General features: G+C 37.9%; 1 protein-coding gene across 1 annotated transcript in view; it reads right to left on the bottom strand.

Moving 5' to 3' along the window:
* Positions 1-7,421: 7,421 nt before the first annotated feature.
* SUCLA2 (succinate-CoA ligase ADP-forming subunit beta) overlaps positions 7,422-20,492 on the bottom strand; it is a 22,797-nt gene continuing 9,726 nt past the window's right edge. The window contains exons 3-11 of the mRNA XM_051635125.1: positions 18,028-18,127; positions 17,670-17,832; positions 15,077-15,205; positions 14,491-14,629; positions 12,995-13,156; positions 12,771-12,913; positions 10,151-10,271; positions 9,745-9,833; positions 7,422-8,251 (exon numbers count right to left, since the gene is read on the bottom strand). Of these exons, the coding sequence (XP_051491085.1) occupies positions 8,177-8,251; positions 9,745-9,833; positions 10,151-10,271; positions 12,771-12,913; positions 12,995-13,156; positions 14,491-14,629; positions 15,077-15,205; positions 17,670-17,832; positions 18,028-18,127 (1,121 nt within the window). The 3' untranslated portion in view covers positions 7,422-8,176. The remainder of the gene's footprint in view (positions 8,252-9,744; positions 9,834-10,150; positions 10,272-12,770; positions 12,914-12,994; positions 13,157-14,490; positions 14,630-15,076; positions 15,206-17,669; positions 17,833-18,027; positions 18,128-20,492) is intronic.

The following is a 20,492-nucleotide window of genomic DNA, read 5'->3' as shown; positions in this document are numbered from 1 at the left end:
GCACTTACATTTTCTAACATTAATGGGCAGTGGTGTGTTTGGAGTCATTTGGCATCATCTCAACTCTAGTCTTGGGGCCAGAGACTTTCCCTTTGCAGCCTACTCCAGTTCTTAAGGATGACCTTCTAGTTCCTGAGGGTGCCCAGGAGAGCTCCAGGCAGCCACAACACTGCTCAGCTGCTTCCTGCTGGTGTGTGGGGCACATAGGACCTTCGTGTGCAAGAGATGTGGAACTGCAGCATGCAGGACCTGCAGGATGGCTGCCTTCCCAGCAGGCTGGCACTGCAAGCAGATGTGTGTCAATGGTGCAGACCTCTTACAATGTGCAGACAAAGATCATAAAAAGTGTTCTTGGTAGCCTTGTTTCCATTTGCCAAATACTCTGTTACTTTCCAGGCTGCATCTAGATGAAATGAAAGGCAATTCCACTTATTCCAAGGAACTACTGGTATACATGTGCTGTTAGCTCATGCTTGGAGCAAGAGGTATCACATGAAGGTGCTAGAAAGCTCCAGACTTGGCTGTCTCCCTACCAACCAGCCACCACCAAGCCCTGTATGCCCTCAAAATGGTCAAAGATGGACTTGCTCAAATTCAACGAGGACATGAAAAGGTGGTGAAGGCAGAGGAAAATGAACTGTGAAAACAGATAAAAGCCTCTATAAATAAAGTTGTTGTATTCATCTAAGGGGTGAGGCAATAATAATGTACTTTGGAACATTCAACACAAAGTCTCAGTGCTCCAGCAGGTTTGGGCTGATTTAACTCCCTTAGTGTGCATGTCAACTGGTGAGAATCATTAAATGCAAAATGCAGATCTGGTAGGAGAAGCTGTGCTAATACTGATGAAGTTGTGTAATTACAGGCAAGGACTAGTAAACCCAAAATACTTCCAATCAACCTGCACTTTTCTGAGCAATGTAAATAGGAGGGAAACCTAAGCCCAGCAGCCATGCAGTGGAAAAAGAAGAGGAAAGAGCTTTCTTACCAGTGGCTTATAGGACTACCCTCAAGTCCTGGTTTTGTGGCTCAGGTATGGTGTTATTTTCAATGAATACAACTCCATTCTCTCTACAGCCCGAACTTTCTAAGTGCATAGATCACTCCCAAAGCTACAAGCCACCAATAACTCTGCTGACCTAGACCTTCTGCAAGCAGCACTTAAACAGATAACAAAATTAGCTGTAGCAGAGATGTCTCTTGTACATCACCTCTCTCTCTTAAGCGGTGCTCAAAACAAGTGGCAATACCAGCTCTTCACCCCACCAGTATATCTTTTCTGCTTAAAAGGCTCATGAACAATGAGAACACTTATCATTAATGCAGTGTACTTTGTACCACAGTAGACTGATAAACACTGTTCCCACATTCATCTATATTAATCTCACTCTCACTGTGTTTATATATATAGACACACAAGGACATACACGTACGTATATAAAACTACTTGCATGCTTGCTCTCTCTCAAAATCTGGGTGAAGTAGTTTCATGGTATTTTCTAGAAAAGTCTTTCAGACTGTGCCAATTGAGATCCCTTCTCATTTCCCTCCACATGTTGCCCTTCAACATGTGCAGAAGTCAGCCATTATTGCAAAGGAAAGGACAGACGAAGATTTCAAGCAGCAGCAGAAGCTACAGGAGGAGACAGAAACTGTAGAAAACAGGAACACAGACAAGGCCCCTCTGTTTTTTAACTGCAGTGCAGATGGAGACCAAACCAGGTCACTTTAGTCCAGAGCATGATACAAGTTCAGAAGAGGGAGTGCAGGGAGGAACAAAACAAAAACTTACTGAATTTCCCTTAAGGAAACCCAATTACCAGAAATGGTGAAGTTTAACACATAACACCCTGGGCTCTCTTCCTGCACTTTTGAGTTTCTGTGTTCCTAGAGACAAGGAGCCAATTACTGCCTGTAAAACCAAAAACAGCATTCCAGAAACTGTCTGCCCTGCAGACACAAAAGTCAACAATTTTCCATTAGGAATAAACTACCCCCTCACTGTGTATCTATTCCCTCAGTTTCTGTAGAGATCTGTAGAGTTTCTTGTACTTTGTCATCAGTTTCTTGTAAATTTGGCATTAGGTTAAAAAAAACCACTCAGGTCAAGAAACCAATTCTTAGTAAGGTCTTCTTAGATTTTTTTGTGAGCAAAAACATTTACTGGCCTCATACTGTCCATCACACCTGAGTGACTTCACTCCTCCATTCCCTGTTCTTCACGGGAACAAATACCTGACTGCCTCATTGTTCCCTGCTTATGGGAGTATGTTGCCACTGGTTATAAATGGGATAGGAAAAAACCTCACAAAACCAGCATTTGAACACCTGTGTTCATTAGGTTTCCCCCCTCATTAGGTTTCTTTTGCACTTTAACACACACTTGAAGAAAATCTTTCATTATATTTTAAGGATTGCTTAATTATGGCCTGTAATTTTACAAGACTAATTATTCTAATTGACTAAAAAAACCCTGCAGTTTAGTTTGCAGTGTGTTTCAACTATTCACCTCAAATGAAAATAAAAGCACCTGAGGTGCTAAAGCTCACCTGCAGACTAGTAACTCCAGGGTGCAGTCGCTACCAGTAGTTTTGCCTCAGTTGTATCCACCTCTTATTCACAATGCTCTGAACCCCAAATCCCTGCTAACTGGGAGATGATATTTGTGAGGCATCATTATTGCTTGTCCAGATCTACTACCTTTCCCAGGCATCCCCTAATAGCTGAAAATTTTACCTGACCCATGTGGTCACAGTCCCTGTCATGCAGCAAGGCAGTAACTGGATTTCAGTGGTTCTTATAGTTCATATTAGAAGTTTCGCAGCAAGAACACACCAAGGATGCCAGTGTCTACACAGACTTGCTGGAACAGCAAGGCTTCAAATTAAATCTAGTAATAAACTCCTCTCCTCTTTTTTCCTCAAGTGTTTGGAACTTCAACTGATTGCCAGGTAACTTGGTGGGAAGAACAGATCCTTGTCTCCTCCTTTCCCTTGGCGCCAGTCTTTGTTCACTAGGGAGGCCGAGCTGCACTTTTTTTCTTTTCCCTACCTCCTCTCACAAGATGAAAACCTTACCACAGATCTTTCACACAACACTGGCCAGTACAGTTTTCTTACACTGCATCTTCCCGCGATTGGGATGTAGCAGATACTAGAGATACCACGTGTGGGGATAAGTCTCTGTCAGGATAAGAGGTTAGTCCAACAGACTGACATCATGTCTTTAGAAGGAAGCCTTGTTCCCTTGAGGCATGGGGTGCCTACTACAAAACTGTGCCAATTCACCACCTTCTGCCTACAATCCCTGCACAGCAAAAAAGTGAGGTATTGCTTCATGCACATCCTCCCATCAGCTTTCTCTTTGTTCATATCAGCTTGATATTTGAATTTAAATATTTGTTTTAAAATAGTACTACTACCTTGCAACAAAGCCTCCACTAAATCCAGGGCTACTCTTTCATTTGCACAAGGTAAGTTGCTAGCTACTTACTTCAAGTTTTGCAGTTTTGCTTTTGTGAAGGTGGAGTTTTTGTCTTTGCTGCAGGGAGTTCTTAAAAGGGTTACTCTACAGGCCTTATCCACATTAAATGCATTAGACCTATTAGTAATTCGAAATACAGCTTTATTCCAAGCCCCTTCAGAGCTTCATTTTTTGCTTTTCTTTCAAACTGTCAAACACTGGAATTCTACAATAAGAATTGTTTTAACCAGATCTGAATATGTCCACCAACAGTATCTATATTAACACTACTTAGAATCCTATTGTCTGTTTTTCAAGAAAGCTCTATTATTTCACTGAAGTATCACAAGAGAAAGTGGTTTAATACATTATATAGAAATTGGTTGAGACAATATTTTTTTGAATACTTATAGAATAAGATTTACCCATAATTTCCACCAGAGCTGTCTTCAAGCACGTTGGCCACAACGTGCCATAAGTCTAATGCTCGAGGTAGCTGTGGAACACGAGAACAAGTAATTTCTGAATGTCAAGGCTGGTAGTGGTTACACTATTCTTACTAAAAGGCATTTGCTTTTATGCTATCTCAAAACAGTTACAAAACTCTTCATTGATAACAACAGCATCAAAAGGCAGCAAGTCACCTAATACAAACTCCTTTTACTGCCATTAAAATTCCTGCTCCTTTGAAGCTCTTATCTGTAAGAAGCTGTTTACACATTTTTAATATTTTACTTACTTTGTTAGAAATTTTGCTTTTGACTGTAGGGACTAACTTTAATACGTTTCCATTCTTACACATCTTTGATTATTAATATTGCAATACAGGATGGGTAAGGAGAGTTTTTATAAACCTTACAGGAGATTCAGATAAGTTTCTGCATCAGCTTTGGGCTTTTCAATCATGAACTACACAACAAATGAATTAACATTTCTTGGTTGCAACATAATTTGGTTTAGACAAAACAGTCTGAAGAACGATTAAAATCTACATATAATTAGAAGGTGCCATAGCACTCTCGTACCTTGTTAATTAAAGCAATCTCCATACGCCTACTTAGTTTCAATATATATAACACAATCAGTCAGTCAATAGTTCTGTTTCTTCATCAAGTGCAATAACAAGAACTGATGTTTCCAGGCCCCTGTCTTTGGAAAGGGGCATATCTGCCACCTATACACACCATTGACAGATGCCAGCCTGGACACAATCCTTTGTGTTACTGTTCACACTTGTCCCATACCTTCCTCCCATCTGTGACACTATATTCAACCCCTCACATACTGCTGCTCCCAAAAGGAAATGTTTTCAAATTAGTAAGTGTTTGGATTACAAAGCCATAAGCGTTGCTGAAGTAACTGGGTTTAAGATAGTTGGTTTAACAGTCTTCTGCCCTACAGATTGTTATTTTAGTATTAAGAGTGATTTGGTACATTCTGAACATCCTGGTCAGCAAATTGTATGCAGCCACTTTCTGATCCCACACCTATTCTTCATCCTTTGTTAAAGGAATACTATGGGTTTTAGAGTTTCCCTGAAGGCAAAACACTGTCTTCTATCAAGTCTGTTACTTGTGAATGTTACTGAGGATGTCAGCATTTTACATTCCTCTCAGAGATGGAAATTACTTCGCCTTGGCTCTCTCCCCCCTGCTCATCTACATTTAACCATTCAAACAAGGTGTAAGGAAATTCTGAGCTAACAGAAGAATCTAGTTTTGCCTCCATTCTAGTCCAGTATTTATACTAAAAGTCCATTTTCATTTGTCATTTTTACCAAGTCACTTTTGTCTAATTGCTCCTCCCTTTGATTTAGAAAGAATTAGGCTGGTATGTTTAAAAAACAATGACCTCCTTACAAACCTGGAACATTATCATTCTACACAGACTTTTAAAGTAAAAATATAAGGATAGATGCAAACATGCATACTAGGTATTAATCGTAACCTCTACATTATTCAATGCTTAACAAATCTATTTTGCTTAACAAATCTATTTGAACTAGTCTCCAAATCCATTCAAGGTCATTGAATAAATGCAATTCCAAGCATACCCACAAGCCTAATTTAGCACATGGGAGCCAGTTGTCAAAGATCAACTAGGATAAAAAATGATCAGGTTTAAACCAAAACTGAGTTTAATTTCTGCAGATTTTCATCAGTACTCAAAAAAACCTACTGAAATACATGCTAGTTTAAAATTGTTTCATTTATCACCCTACCTACCTCAAAATCATGTATAATGGACTGTAACTTTCTCCACATTTTCATATAATCCTTTTAAGTCCTTAGTTTGGGATTACAGAATCAAAGAACTATTCAGGTTGCAAACGATCCTTGGGATCACCAAGTCCAACCATCATCCGTACTACAAAGTTCTCCCCTAAACCATATCCAGCAACACCACATCCAAACGACCCTTAAACACCTCCAGGGATGGGGACTCAACCACCTCCCTGGGCAGCCTATTCCAGTGTCTAACCACTCTTTCTGTGAAAACATTTTTCCTAATGTTCAGTCTAAACCTGCCCTGTTGCAGCTTGAAGCCATTCCCTCTTGTTCTGTCACTGATTACCTGAGAAGAGACCAGCACCAGCCTCTCTACAATGTCCTTTCAGGTAGTTGTAGAGACTGATGAGGTCTCCCATCAGCCTCCTCTTTCTCAAACTAAACATTCCCAGCTCCTTCAAGCATTCTTCATAAGACTGATTCTCTAGGCCCTTCACCAGCTTCGTTGCCCTCCTCTGTACTCGCTCCAGCACCTCGATATCTCTCTTGAATTGAGGTGCCCAAACTGGACACAATACTCCAGGTGTGGCCTCACCAGTGCTGAGGACAGGGGGACAATCACCTCTCTACTTCTGCTGGTCACACTGCTTCTAATACAAGCCAGGATGCCATTGGCTTTCTTGGTCACCCAGGCACACTGCTGGCTCATCTTCAGCCACTTGTCAATTAGAACCCCCAGGCCCTTTTCTGCCAGACACTTTCCAGCCACACCTCTCCAAGCCTGGAGCGTTGCCTGGGGTTGTTGTGGCCCAAGTGCAGGACCCAGCACTTGGCCTTGTTGAAGCCCATGCCATTAACATTAGCCCAACGATCCAATCTACCCAAGCTTCTCTGTAGAGGCTCCCTGTCCTCATGCAGATCAACACTCCCACCTAGCTTGGTGTCATCTGCAAACTTACTGATAATACACTCTATGTCCTTATCAAGGTCATCAATAAAGATGTTAAACAGAAACGGTCCCAACACTGAGCCCTGAGGAACACCACTTGTGACTGGTCCCAGCTGGATTTGACTCCATTGACCACCAACCACTCTTTGGGCCCATTCAGCCAGCCAGTGCTTGATCCAACAGATCATGTGCTCATCCAGGCCACGAGCAGCCAGGTTTTTAATGAGTTCTTATTATGTGATTTCCCATTTTGAATTCCCACTGTAGACAAGTCTTTATTATTTCCTGATAAAAATATGCAGCCATTAGTCAAGAATACAGCATTTAAAAAAAAAAACCAAACTACAAAACATAAACAAAAAATGAGTAGCAGTAATTTAACATAATTTGGAAACTAAGAGGTGGACTTGGATCGTCACAAAAGTTCCAGGTTCTATGTAATGCCAAAATCAACAGCATTGTGACAAAAATGGGTGGTTAATACCACCCTTGTTCATAGAAACAACATTTCCCCAGAAAGCAACATTTTCCTGCCTATTTGTTTGTGCAGAGATCAGTTATGGCCAACTTAGGAATATGTTACATGCATGGTAAATGTCCAAGCTTTTCAACACAGTGCAAGTTCATATTTTTAATCACACAACGCAATTCAAGGAGGAAAAAAATGAATATATATGCTGTAGTAAATTTACTCCTAAAAAGCTTCTGGCTTGCTATCTTAAATTATGGTTTAATCCATGAGCATATTCAAGTTATCAAAATGATGGCATATAAAGAAAAAGTCAGCAGAAGTTTGGGAGACATTTATTAATGTACAATTTCATTAGTGATGTACAATAGACATTTTAATTCTCTATGCATTCTGTCTCCTTGAAGTCTGGTAAATGCCTGTTCATATATAAAACTACACTATGCTTTTATTTTTTTGCAAGAACTGGAAATCATGAAAATTTAAGTGCTACAGTATATTTTGTAGTGATTAAACACAGTTTCCAGAAGAGTTACCAGCCACTTCAGTGAAGCACTTCTGAATATGTTTCTGATCAAGTTCAAATGCACCTGTTTTATAAATAATGATTGGTTTATTCATGTCCGTTATACTGCTAAGTAGAACTGTCTCCAATATAAAATACCGTTTTATTACTTTTCTCCACATGGACAACTAGATAATCTAGTCATATTTACTTTTAACCATGTCTAATACAAATTTACAAGTAAAGTAACTTCAGAGTTTTTTTCAGATTAATTATTTTTCAATCAGAAGCTTTACTTTGGACAACGCAGAAGAATATTGCAAGTGACATTCTGCAGCAGAAGCTGGAGGCTTGAGAACAACAACTAAAAAGGACTAAATATCAGCAATACACACTTTTACAAGAACTCTGACCATTCTGAATGTTAACATTAAAGACCAGGTACTTCAGCTTGTGTGCCCATCAAACAATCAAAACCTCCACACAAAAAAATAAATGAGTAATATCCAGCAGAACACAGTATTTTAGAGAACATGTTAGACACTTGCATGACATTTCTCAGATCAAATTGGCAACTGAAATTTAACATCCACCTGAGCTTGTTTTGCTAAGCTTACTATTTCAGAGAGTTTCACCACCTGTAAAAGAGAAAATAAAGAATTTCAAAACAACCCTAACTTGAGTGAGCTGGACAAATCTTTTTAAACACAGTAATGCTAGAGTCATCAGCAAAATCTTAAAATAGGGGGGATTATTATTTAGTCCACTGCTTAATCACTTTTAAATGAAAGATCAGTCAAGTCTTTTAGAAAACACAGTTACACAATGTCTAGCTCTCATTTACAACCAAATATCTTGATAAAATGTTACAACTCCTAAAATTAATGTGTCACTGTGTCTTCTTGGAAGGTGCTGGGGTACCTAATCAGAACAGACTCTATACATCTAGAAGCTATTTTTCCTCCAAGTTTTTGTCACAAACATTTCTGAATATTATTTTAACACTATATGGAGCCTCAAATTGTCTTGCACAGTAAACCAAAACCTCTACGAATTTTTTACTGCTTAGAATCAAATATTGTAAGTGAATAAGTGGTTCTGTATGAAAAAAATACTCAGAACTGTAACCTTCCCCCTAACAGAAAATCCATCAGATGCCCTCTAATTTTCTGCAGATCAAAAATGTTTATCTTCACTGTTGCAACATGTTTGTAGTATGTTTTTCCTGCCTGCAGTACCTAATTTCAAAAGCACCTAAAATACCAGTTAGCCAGAATAATTTACAGACATCTGCTGAATATTCAGGTAGAAGAAAATACTTTTAACATCACTGCTTCAGCTGCTCTGCTTATTACTCTGATCTATCCTCATCCATTTGTTTATTCCACTCACGGTACCATGGCACATCTTACCCTGTTTAAGAAACTACCTATGGCCATCATATAAAAACAATTATAACCCTCTCAAAAAGTGGTTCTATGGATAACTTACGGTGACAAAACTAATTTTAACTCAATTTGCATGGTTCCATGATTCAGCTAAGAACTTCAGATTTAGTAGCAGCTTTAGGAGATGCATTATCTAGATGCAATATAGGTTAAAGATCCATATGTACTCCTAAGGAAGATTTCCACTGACCTAAACAAAGTTTGATCAGTCTAGCAAGACTTAAAACTATTCCTTAAAACAGAGGGCTCTACTGTCAAGCTAAGCAAGTTCTTCCTCCAAGTAATCCACAGCTGCCTCTAGAGCTCCAATCCCAGGAAATAACACATATACACATACACAAAAAATTACCCTATGGGGCAGCAGGGTGATCAACTATGCTTGGCTTTAGTCATGCACACTGAAAGACAGCAGTCTATCAAAGGAAGTGTTACATCGCATTTTTTAGCTACCCTAATTTAAGTCTTTTCTTCCAATTAATAAAGCTAAGCTCCTACCCATTCCCCAACTAAGGAGAGTGACTGATCTGGTCATTTATCTGTTTTATTTTTTTAAAAAACCTCTTTTTAACCTGCTTCAGGCCCTCATAATTGGCACCTAAGCTACTTTAGCTGACTGAACTGAGTTCCAGCTTTCTGCAACAGACACTATGTTCTGAAAATAATAGAAGTAACCACTATCTTACCATTTTTGCAGCTTCATCCAAGTCATCACATGCAAGGATTTTGAGGCCACTTGCTGTTATTAAAGCTTTGGCATCATCAACTCGTGTACCTCAAGAAAGAGATAAAATGCCACTCTTACAGAACAAGAGACTACTACAACCAGAGTATTCTCATTATTTTCTAGGAAGCCTGTTTAAAAAGTTAGTAAATAAATCTAGAAGACAAACACATTAGTAGTGATAAAAGCAGGAAATCTCTTTTTATTACCATGCCAATCCTCATCATCTAAATTCAAGGTTTGCCTTCTTTTTCCATAGTCTCTAGCTTACAGGCAACTTGCTAATCAATATATAAGCTCAAGAACATGGATAGAAACACATTCAACATGTACAGAAATATATTTAACATGTACTGAAGGACACTCACCTTGCAACCGTACCACAATAGGTATCTTGAGATCCAAATCCTTCACTGCCATAACGATGCCTTGTGCTATCACATCACATCGCATTATGCCACCAAAAATATTTACCAGAATAGCCAGTACCTACAGAATCAATTACAATGTTCATGTTAAAAATGGCCAGAGGCACATTAGATAAATGCACCACTCAGACTTCCAGTCTAAAGAAAATTCAAGCTCCAGAAGTGTAATCAAGCACTTTGCAAAAGACTGAACACCGATGTTCTAGAGAGCATCAGCAACAGAAGTACAGTTCTAGGAAGTTGTATACAGAACAGTTACTGCAGGAAGACCCTATTGCAAAAATGCCTGTCCCAGGAAACTTCCACGTTGTCCTTCAGTCCAGCAGAAGTTGCAGGCAACAGCCATTTCTCTTACTCACAGTGTGTATTCTGTGTAGCTGCTTGAAAAGAAACACCTATCTTCTCTACAAATCCAAATCTGTGTGTTACTTCAGAATATTCCAGGCATGATTATGAGAGAGCTGCTTGATTTTCTTAAAGAAGATAAAACAGATGAAAATTAAGTAAAGTTACTTAATAACTTTATTTGTCAACTGTTTATCTTTCTATTTCTAGATAGACTACCTCCTGTAGTAGCACCTCCATATACTGAAGAAGCCATGCTAAAGAACAGAGAAAATTTACAAAACTCATACACAAGACATTGTTTATACAGTACATGTTTTTATTAAAAATGTTTTATTCAGGAGGACTAAGCCTGAAGCTAAAGGGAAGTCTTGTCCCATGCAAGTAGTGGAAAGGAGGGATAAAACAATTACAGTTAATGGTGACAGATGAAATAAAGTAGGAGCAGAAATGGGTAGACAGCCTTGGAGGATAAACTCAACAAGACAAAAAATTAACACGTAACTGGTTAATAAACAGTAGCTTTGTTCTCATTATCTTGCAACTAGACTAGGCCATCTGTGCAACACCATTCTTGCTTTTGCTACCTAAAGGGCAGAAGCAACTTAGACTGTCACCCCAGAGGGATGTTCTAAACAATCCCTGAACTGAACCCAGTGTCAGCCAGAGGTGCAGTCCATGGGCTGTATTCTTGTTTGACTTCCAGCACCAGGAATCTCAGCCACAGTCATTGTTTTTTGATAAAACAGTAAGCAGCTGAATGAAAGCAGAAGGAGAAAAATATATTTAAGAAGTCTGTTCAGATACCCCCTTGTCCTTGCATCAGCAGAGACGTGGAATTACAAGAACTTGTCCCAGATAAACAACCTCCACATTCTTCCTTCTTTCTTCTCCTCTTCTGTCTGTAATTTGCATGCTCTGTGCCTGTCCCACTCACTTTTTCCTCAGTTTGTTGGAAGAATGTGAAGAAAGAACAAGTCTTACGAGGAATGAACTGAAGGAATGGAGGTAGTTTAGACTGGAGAAAAGGAGGCTGAGAGGAGATCTCATCACTCTCTACAACTACCTGAAAAGACATTGTAGCCAGGTGGGGGTTGGTCTCTTCTGCCAAGTAACAAGTGATAGAACAAGAGGAAATGGCCTCAAGTTGTGCCAAGGGAGATTTAGCTTGCATACAAGGAAAAAATTATCCACCAAAAGGGGTGTCACACACCGGAACAGGCTGCTCAGAGAGGAATTTAAAAGATGTCCCGACATGGTGCTTAGGGACATCTGGATTTCACAGTGCTAGATTTATGGCTGACTCTGTGATCTTAAGGGTCTTTTCAAATCTAAATAATGCTGTAACACTCTCAAAGACCATGTCAGACCCTGCATTCTTTAACAAAAAACTTTCCAATGGGGAAGAGTCTAAGTTTATCTGTAACATCACTCACACTTTGCTTCTGGCCTTTTCCAAAGATTAGCAAGTGATGCATGAAATTAAAATGTAAAAGTAGCATGCCATTATTAAGTCCTGCAACTCATTCCCATTTTTTCAGCTACCTCTTCTTCACATTTTTCTTTCATTTTAGAAAGTCCTAAACTGCCCACAAGTTCCCACTGGGAACCTCTTTGTAGGCCATCAATTCAGTCCTCTCGTCCTTCTGGGATGATAAAGCTCTTTCTCTCATTTCAATCAATTTATTATTTTAATAATAACTTCTGATAGGATAAAACATTCATGCCCTTCCAAGTACATTGCAAAGTTATTTTATTTTACATTACATATAACTAGTACCTTAGAAACTAGTCTGTGGACAGCACTGTTAACATTCATCTCTACAACTCTATGTCCAAAACAGACCCAGCTGCAAATCAGGCCCCCCAAAGAAATGTGGAAATCAGTACCAATAGTGATTTCTGTTTAAACAGCAGCTGTGGAGTTTCTGACTCAAGTATTTCTGGAAAGATTCAAATACAGCCATAACTTCAAATGGAAGACACAAAACTGGCTACTGACTACACAAAAAACCTATTTTATAAAAGGGAAAAAAGTTCAACAGGTTTTCAGGCCTTCTTCACTTGCACCAAAGTTAAGCTAACATCTTCATTTTCTTCCCTTTTTAATTCTGTGCTTATAAAAATATGTTTTTACATGCACTAAGCATTGTCTTTCAACTCATAGCCTGTGTTACAACTGTGTAGGACCCCGATATGCCAACTTTTCCCTCACCTTTTTATCAGAGGTAATAAGCTTAAAGGCTTCTGTCACTTGCTGCACTGTAGCACCACCACCAACATCCAGGAAGTTTGCCGGAGTTCCGCCGTGAAGTTTAATTATATCCATTGTGGCCATAGCTAAGCCAGCACCATTAACTATATGAGAATAAAGATAACATGTAGGAATTTGGTTTATAAATTCATTAGGTCATTCAAAATTCTTTGAATAGAACATACCTAAGCAGCCTATGCTTCCATCCAATCCTATATAGTTGAGATCTGCCTTTGCAGCATCCTTGTCTCTTTGATCCTCCTGCGTCCAATCCTGCATATCAAAGATCTTCTTCTGCCGATAGGCTGAATTACTGTCAAAGTTGATCTTTGCATCCATACACATCACTGAAAGGGAAAAATAAGCAAGCAAAAACCAAACATCATTTAACACCACAATAATACCTCAACTGCTATGTGAGTATGTTAAATTCTGCTAAGTCGAACTTGGCAGCTAGCTCCTGCAGTCCAAACTTAAAAGTTTTGCTGAAAATACACACTTGTTACTGCATCTCAATGCAAGATTCTCTCCAGTTTACCCTCACAATCAGTTAAGCCCCTTTAACTGCATAAAATGCAAAGACAACTGTATTTCTTGAGACAGCCTAAAAACCAAGAAGCTTACAAAATCTGGGCAAATTATGCTTCAGTAATTGGCATAAAATTAATACCTACAGGTCTCTGTTTTGGATTTTTTAAATCCCTCCTCATTTTCTGCTTTTAGATTAAATATATAGTGTGTCTGCATGCATGAAAGCACACAGAAACACAATGAAATAACACCTGAGTTGGAAGAAAAGGTGTCAGAAGAATACACACAACAGTAAATTTCATGCAGATACAGCAGGTTATGTGGAAGACCTAGAGTATTTTTTACATTAGAACTAAGTTTCTGTCTGTACAAAGGTAGGACTTAATTTCTACTCGTCGCTACAGACAACATAAAAACGACAAGACAAGAGGAACATATGAAAGAGACTGCTCCATACTGTTCATTTAAGCAGTATTGTTTTTTAAAAACAGTAACAGTAGAGTAATTAAGCTTTGATGAAGGAGGTACATTTGTGCTTGAATTTTAAAACTGTCATACCTGAGTTCAAGTACAAATATGCTCCACAGACTTATTTTTTGGTGAGAGGGGAATGGGCTGTGCTTGAATATTAACTATTCTGCAACTGGATATGCTAAAAACCTGACAAACATCAAGGTATCACTTATACACCTACAGTCTTTTAATACACCAAATATCAAATTCCATCAGACATTCTGATGCCCGAGTAGTAAACTTCAGAGATTTTCAGAAGGTGCTACTATTCTGGTTACCTTTTCAGTACCACCTTTGAATACACGAGATGGCTCAAGTTTCAGTTCATCATTTTTGAGAAGACAGTTCCCAGAAATGCCTTACACTGGGTAGCCAAACACTCAAGAGTGGAGGATGTGTTCTTTTTAAATAAATAAAAAAATGAAGCTATTTAAATTTAAGATCCTATGTAGCAATTAAGAGCAGGTATTTACTATGCTTAGATTCTCAAATGTATATGCTTCATTAAATTCATTTTTCAATATACCGTGTTAATGCTAAGTCCCCTCACTGTATCAAGCTGAAGTTTTAGCAATGCAAAGCAACTAACTTTGATTTACAAAAATGTCAAGCTGTTACATGAAGAAAAAAACATTACCAACTCCTGATGCATCTTCCACCATAGGATTTATTTCTATCATGGTAGCATCATATTTCAGAAAGAGATTATATAATTTGATCATATTTTCAGCTGCTTCATCCACGAGATTCGAAGGAAATCCCATTTTTTGGGCAAGCTGGAAGTAAAAGATGGGTTATCAGTTAACTATATTCAGGGTTTGATTTAGTTAAAAATTAGTAATGTTCCAGTTTAGCCAATATTTCAATGTCAAATGAATTTTTAGATTTAGAACCTCTCCAGTCTTGCTGAAAACAAACTGGTTTGGGTTTGAAAAGATTGTTTTCAATACACAACATGGCACCTATCCTAAAAAAGAACTAGTAGAAAGTTATCATCTTATGCCTTTACAAAGCTATATAAAAGCTACATAAAGCGTGGCCACACAGAGTTGGACTGACATTGACAATCTCCTAAAAGTACTTAAATATCTAGTTAAAATCTGTTTCAAAATGTCAAACGGGTACAAGACAACTCAGCAGGTTGAATGCATGCACACTTTATAAAATTCAGAAGCAACCCTCCCATCCTCACTAATGTGTACTTTTTCCACATTAACAATTACCCTAACAGCTTGCTCCTTTTTTATGCCTTCTACTATATCAATGGGTTCCTTAATTATCGCATCAGGATTCTCTGCAGCAACATCTTCAATATTAACACCACCCTGAGAACTGCCTATCAGCACAGGACCCTAGAACAAAAAGGGGAAAAAAAAAAAGCATAAGTAATTTTATACCACACAATTGAAACTTAGTTCTTCTCATAAGATACCTCACAGCAAGAAAACCTTGTTGTTAGTTGGAATATTTTGGGGGGGAGGCATTTTACTTGCATGCTCTTCCTGAGGAGAATGTTACTATCTATTTCATAAATCTATATCAAACCTTTTAATAATACTTTCCAAATGTTAAGGTGTATGTTGGGTTGAATTTCTTTTAGCAAGGAAAACTTTCCTTTTTATATATACTGTAGCAAGAGAGCACTTAGGACACACTAGCTCTAAATTTTGAAAGCTTCAATTAGGTAATCATATGCATTTTATGTTCTAGGTTGTCACCAAAAAAAGAACAGCCGTCTCACCTCCCTCTTCTCCAGTCACCCCTACACAAACACACGTTGAATGATAGCCATTTATACACTTCACCAACTCCAAGAACCAATCTAGGTCTGCAGAGCTTAGTGACACATGACTGCAAACTATTCCTGTTGAGTAGAATCACAAAGCTCAACAACTAGAGCCATCACCGAAAATAAGTCACAAAGTTCTGACAAACCAGCCCTCAGTTACTCAGTAATAAAAGAAATTAAAAAAACAGGATTTGTAACACTTGCAGCAGAGATTTTTTTTTTAAAAAAAAAAAGCTAACTAAACATCAACAAAAGCATCCAGGACTCACTACCACAGAATCTAAAAAGCTCTCCACATGGGAACAGTCCTCCAGTTTACAGTAAAGACATACTCACTTTTATCATCTCAACCTACCTTCCCTTATCACCACCCCTGCATGGATTCTGACAGCTGGTGGTACTAAGGCAGGATTTTGTATCAGCACAGGTCTTAAACATTTAACAGTCTTATAACTGTTGACAATTAACTACAGAAAGTAGTTCAGAGAACAATAATCACACCACTCTCCTCCCATCACTATCCTTCTGAACAGAAACACAGATGGTGAATTATCCTACACCTAATAGCAAGGTTCAACACAATGAACGTTTCTGGATATCTGTATCTTGAACAGAGTCAAGAAGTTACAAACACATTATAAAAATAACTCATTGTTCCATAGAATTGGCCAAAGTGAACAGTTTTGCTGAAAACATATGAAGTCCTGCCCCTGTTAGCAAACAGTACCCAAGACATCAAGTTCCACTTTCAAATATTTTACAGACATTTTTCCCTCCCTAAAAGAAGAGGTTTTATTTCCATAAGGATGCTTGCTTGAATAGTACACAATTTAAAGACTATAAAATCCAGGCATTTACAGTCTTTTCATGCCACCTTGTGGTAAATCTGGGGTGTGAACAGTAATATTTGGATCTTCACAGCTTTATTATAGAGTTTAACAGAATGTAGGTGCCCGAGTCACATAACTGTAGTAAAAGCCAATACAACTAATACTTTCCTATCAGAAAGAACACTACAGAGAAAGAGAAAGGAACATATACAATATTAAATCCCTTGCTTTGCAGTAAAAAAAAAATAACAAGAGTAAGACTAGTTTCCTCATTTCTCCACAGAAAATTATTTCATACTCATGCCAAAGATAGTCCTCAAATTACCAAAAGTAGTGCCTCTGCAAACTCTTAAGTATCCAGATAGACCAGCCTCAATTCTTTTTGAGCTTCAGAAAATAAAGTTCCAAGATCTGCTTTACCATGGCTTTGCTGAAGTTATTTAGCAATTCATACTCGATGCTCCATAATGTCAGAAAATACATCGACACATTTCAGGAACTGGGTTTGAATTCTAGTCTAAAAAACTAGAAATCCACACATACAGAACACACAAGCAGGACAGACTATGGTTTTCATCTTCCTGAAAGCTCCGAAGACAGACCTGTAGGCCCAAATCTTCTTACCAGCTCCTGAACAAGTATTAGCATAAGAAAGCTGCCAGTGCTCTCAAAATTGAGGGACTCACCTATGCACCTCTAGGAACCTCCATATACTGGGAAAAAGGATGTTTGATTAATCCAGAACCAAGAGCTCTTCCAAAACACTTCTACTTATCTTGTTCCTAACACTCTGTAATTGGTGTGTACATGTACATACAGAGCTGTATTTTTAAACACAACTCCAGTATGAATACCTGGTAGATAAAGCACAAACTAAAACCAAAATTAAAATAAGCCCCCCATTCTACCCATCTCCCCTTCAGCCATATGACTCTGAACTTCAGCTGGGCTACTGATATTAATTTCTTATTCCTTAAATTTAAATTGTAGCATTACATTTCTAAGGCATTTAAACACTAAGGCAATCATATAGTCAGAGATACTGGGAATCAGATTTTAGCTCATGTATATTCCTGACTTTCAAAACCAAGTGACTACCACAGTAAAGAGTACTGAGGGTTCTTTTTTTGTAATTCAGCTATAACAAGTTAATTAGTTTACTTTTTTTTTTTACTTACTATTTCTAATATTACTCACTTGAAACGACCTTTCCATTGTTATTGCAAAATAGTATTCTCTCCTGGGATATCTGCGCTCACAGATAAATACTTGATTGCATATCCTGCCCTTTTCTCCTGTCTGCTTGGTAAACAACTTCTTTCCAATCATTTTGGAGGAGATATCTTTTGCTTCTTCTGGACTAGAATAAAAGAAGCTCAGAATGTGACAAAGAAACTGCTGGAAAAACAGAAGTAGCATTAAAAAAATCTTATCTAATTTTTGTTATTTTAAGGTTAATAATTAAATACTGATTTTAAACTGATCCACAGGTTCAATTCATAATGTGAAACTTTGTAGCTTTTCCACTTGGTCAGACAATTTAGAAAGAACTTACGAAAAAACTATTTTCACTCCTCCCTTGAGGCCACCTTCAAATGTTCCTTTTCCTCTACCACCAGCTAAAACCTGTGCTTTTACCACAAGGTCCTTTGAACCTAGAATGAAAGAAAACCCACAATTTGTCATCTGTGACAACTAAAACAAATTACCCCAAAGAGATTAATAAAGACTGTTATTATTTATCCCCGCTTCTTCACCACCCCCAACCCCCGGATTCAAAACACAAATATGTAAATCAAAAACTACATTGTAACTCACAGAGGTTATTCCAAAACACTCAAACCATCCACAAATTGCACCTCTAGGCTCTTCTGTGAATGAACCTTGGTGTGTTAGTATCCAGAAGTGTCGGTACATCTTTAACGTGTTTGAATCATGAATTACGATGAGGTTAGTATCTCACAGAGTATTAACAACACGAAACAAAGTATCTGACACACCATAATCCAAGATTTTCCTCAGTCAAGTACAAACATCCTATATCTGTAACCACTATCTTCTCAGCAATGATAAGTAGCTATGGCACTTACCCAAGCGAATGTGCAGGTCCACTATGGCTTCCACTCAGCAGAGCACTGATGCACAAACTCAAGTGCTTTGCAGAAGCCAGAGGCCTGAGCAAATCCACCACTGATCCCAGAGTAGGCAGGGTAAGCCCTTTAGTTGCCTTTAACTGTTTTAAAATTTCTTTCCAAAATATTTTTCTGTGTATGGGAGACTGCACATTTGGGTTTAAAAGTAAATATTGAGAATACAATAAATACCTACCAGGATATTCTGAAGTGTCATTGAAAGACAAAAAGGAAAGAAGAAAGTTCATCAAATCATTTGAAGTGATGAAGGGAGAAAAACAAAAGCCTTGAGTTATTACTGAAATAACACTGACTACAGTGCAGAGGGCAAGATATAAGTGCTGCCCTATTCACATTTGTGTGGCACATCCTGTCTTTTCTTATGTCAGTATAAGCTGAGCCACTCTGTTTTTTCCAAGCAAAGAACAAACTTCTTGTTGTCTTGGATGTGAAAAGGCAGCCAAGAAAAAGCCTAAGAAAAATTACAGTACTTGAGCAAAACTAGCTGCTATGCGTACTGAAAAATACTACATCAGGCAAAGAAGTTGTACTGATCTCTATTTTGATCTGCACGCCGCCTGGCCAGATAAAATTCAACTTGCATAATATCACAAGCTGGGGTGGCTATAAGCAAATGGAACGCTTAAGTTACTACTCCTAGCTACTTGTAGATTTTATTTCTTGACCATCTAGCTAACAACAGATCTCTGAATTCACAACCAATATGAAGTTCTGTGGCACAAGAAGCATAAAGGTTATAAGTACATGTTGATGTGTGTTGACTTACTTACTATATTATATTATATATTGAATTCCTGAAGATAACTGTTTATTAGAGCTACCAAGAATTGGTAATCAAGTAAGTTAACATGCTTTATAGAAGCCATGCAAAACAAGACTTTACTCATAAGACCAACCTTTATGCAATATATTGAGTATAAAGTTTGCTTTAGGAAACACTAAGCCTCATGTATACATAAGATTATAAATAGCAGCTTCATTAATAAATGAAGTCATATATGCCAATAGGCAAACTTAAGCATAAAGTTCCATCCATTTGAACACAACTTACACCTTGCACATACATACAAATACAAAATTTGGAGGAGCTTGACTAATTAGTGTTAGTACAAAAGAGAGAGTGAATAAACTTTCTTCTCTGTGAAGAGATTTTTTTTTTAAATTCACACCACATTTGCTTTTGCTCTCGCTCTCTTGATTACAGAGGATCCAACTGGACTCCTTCGGAAAGATCTGAACTGACAAATATTAAGGATTTAAAATATTCACAGTATTATTTAATTTATTATTTTGAGCTTTCTACAGAAGTTTTATATCCGACAAAGATTCAGAATAGACATATTTAGCAATCAAGACTAAGAGCTTTAATCCACTGTGAAATTCAGAAGGGAAATCCTATTTCTCCACCGTGTTTTTCATCTCCTACACTAAGTCCACAAGGTAAAAAATGCATCTTCATAAAAGTTTTTAGGAAAGCTACTAAGTTCACCCACAGACACCTTCTTTGTAGCAATTATTCCTCCTAGTAATAAAAATCAGAGTTTGAACAACTCAGAACCAGATGCCAACTAAACCTCTCAGCTAGAACATTAAGTTTACCTCTGGGCATAATTATAAGAGTAATTTTTAATGTGAAAGACTGGTTACTAGGATGATTACTAAAATAAAGAGCTTCTGTTACATGAAGATGCTAAAAGAAGTTGGCACTTCTTTAAATCTATCAAAGGAAAACCAAGCAGGAACATGATTATGGTCCTTAGCCATACCTGTTGAGGGACAGAGCAAGGGACAACTACAAACACATCATACTCTCTACACCAGCCAAAAACAAAAGCCACCTACTAACAGAAGTCAGTTTTAAAAAGAT

Source organism: Apus apus, chromosome 1 (assembly GCF_020740795.1).
Source record: "Apus apus isolate bApuApu2 chromosome 1, bApuApu2.pri.cur, whole genome shotgun sequence".
Taxonomy (NCBI): Eukaryota; Metazoa; Chordata; class Aves; order Apodiformes; family Apodidae; genus Apus; species Apus apus.
This window is presented reverse-complemented; position numbering and strand designations above follow the sequence as displayed.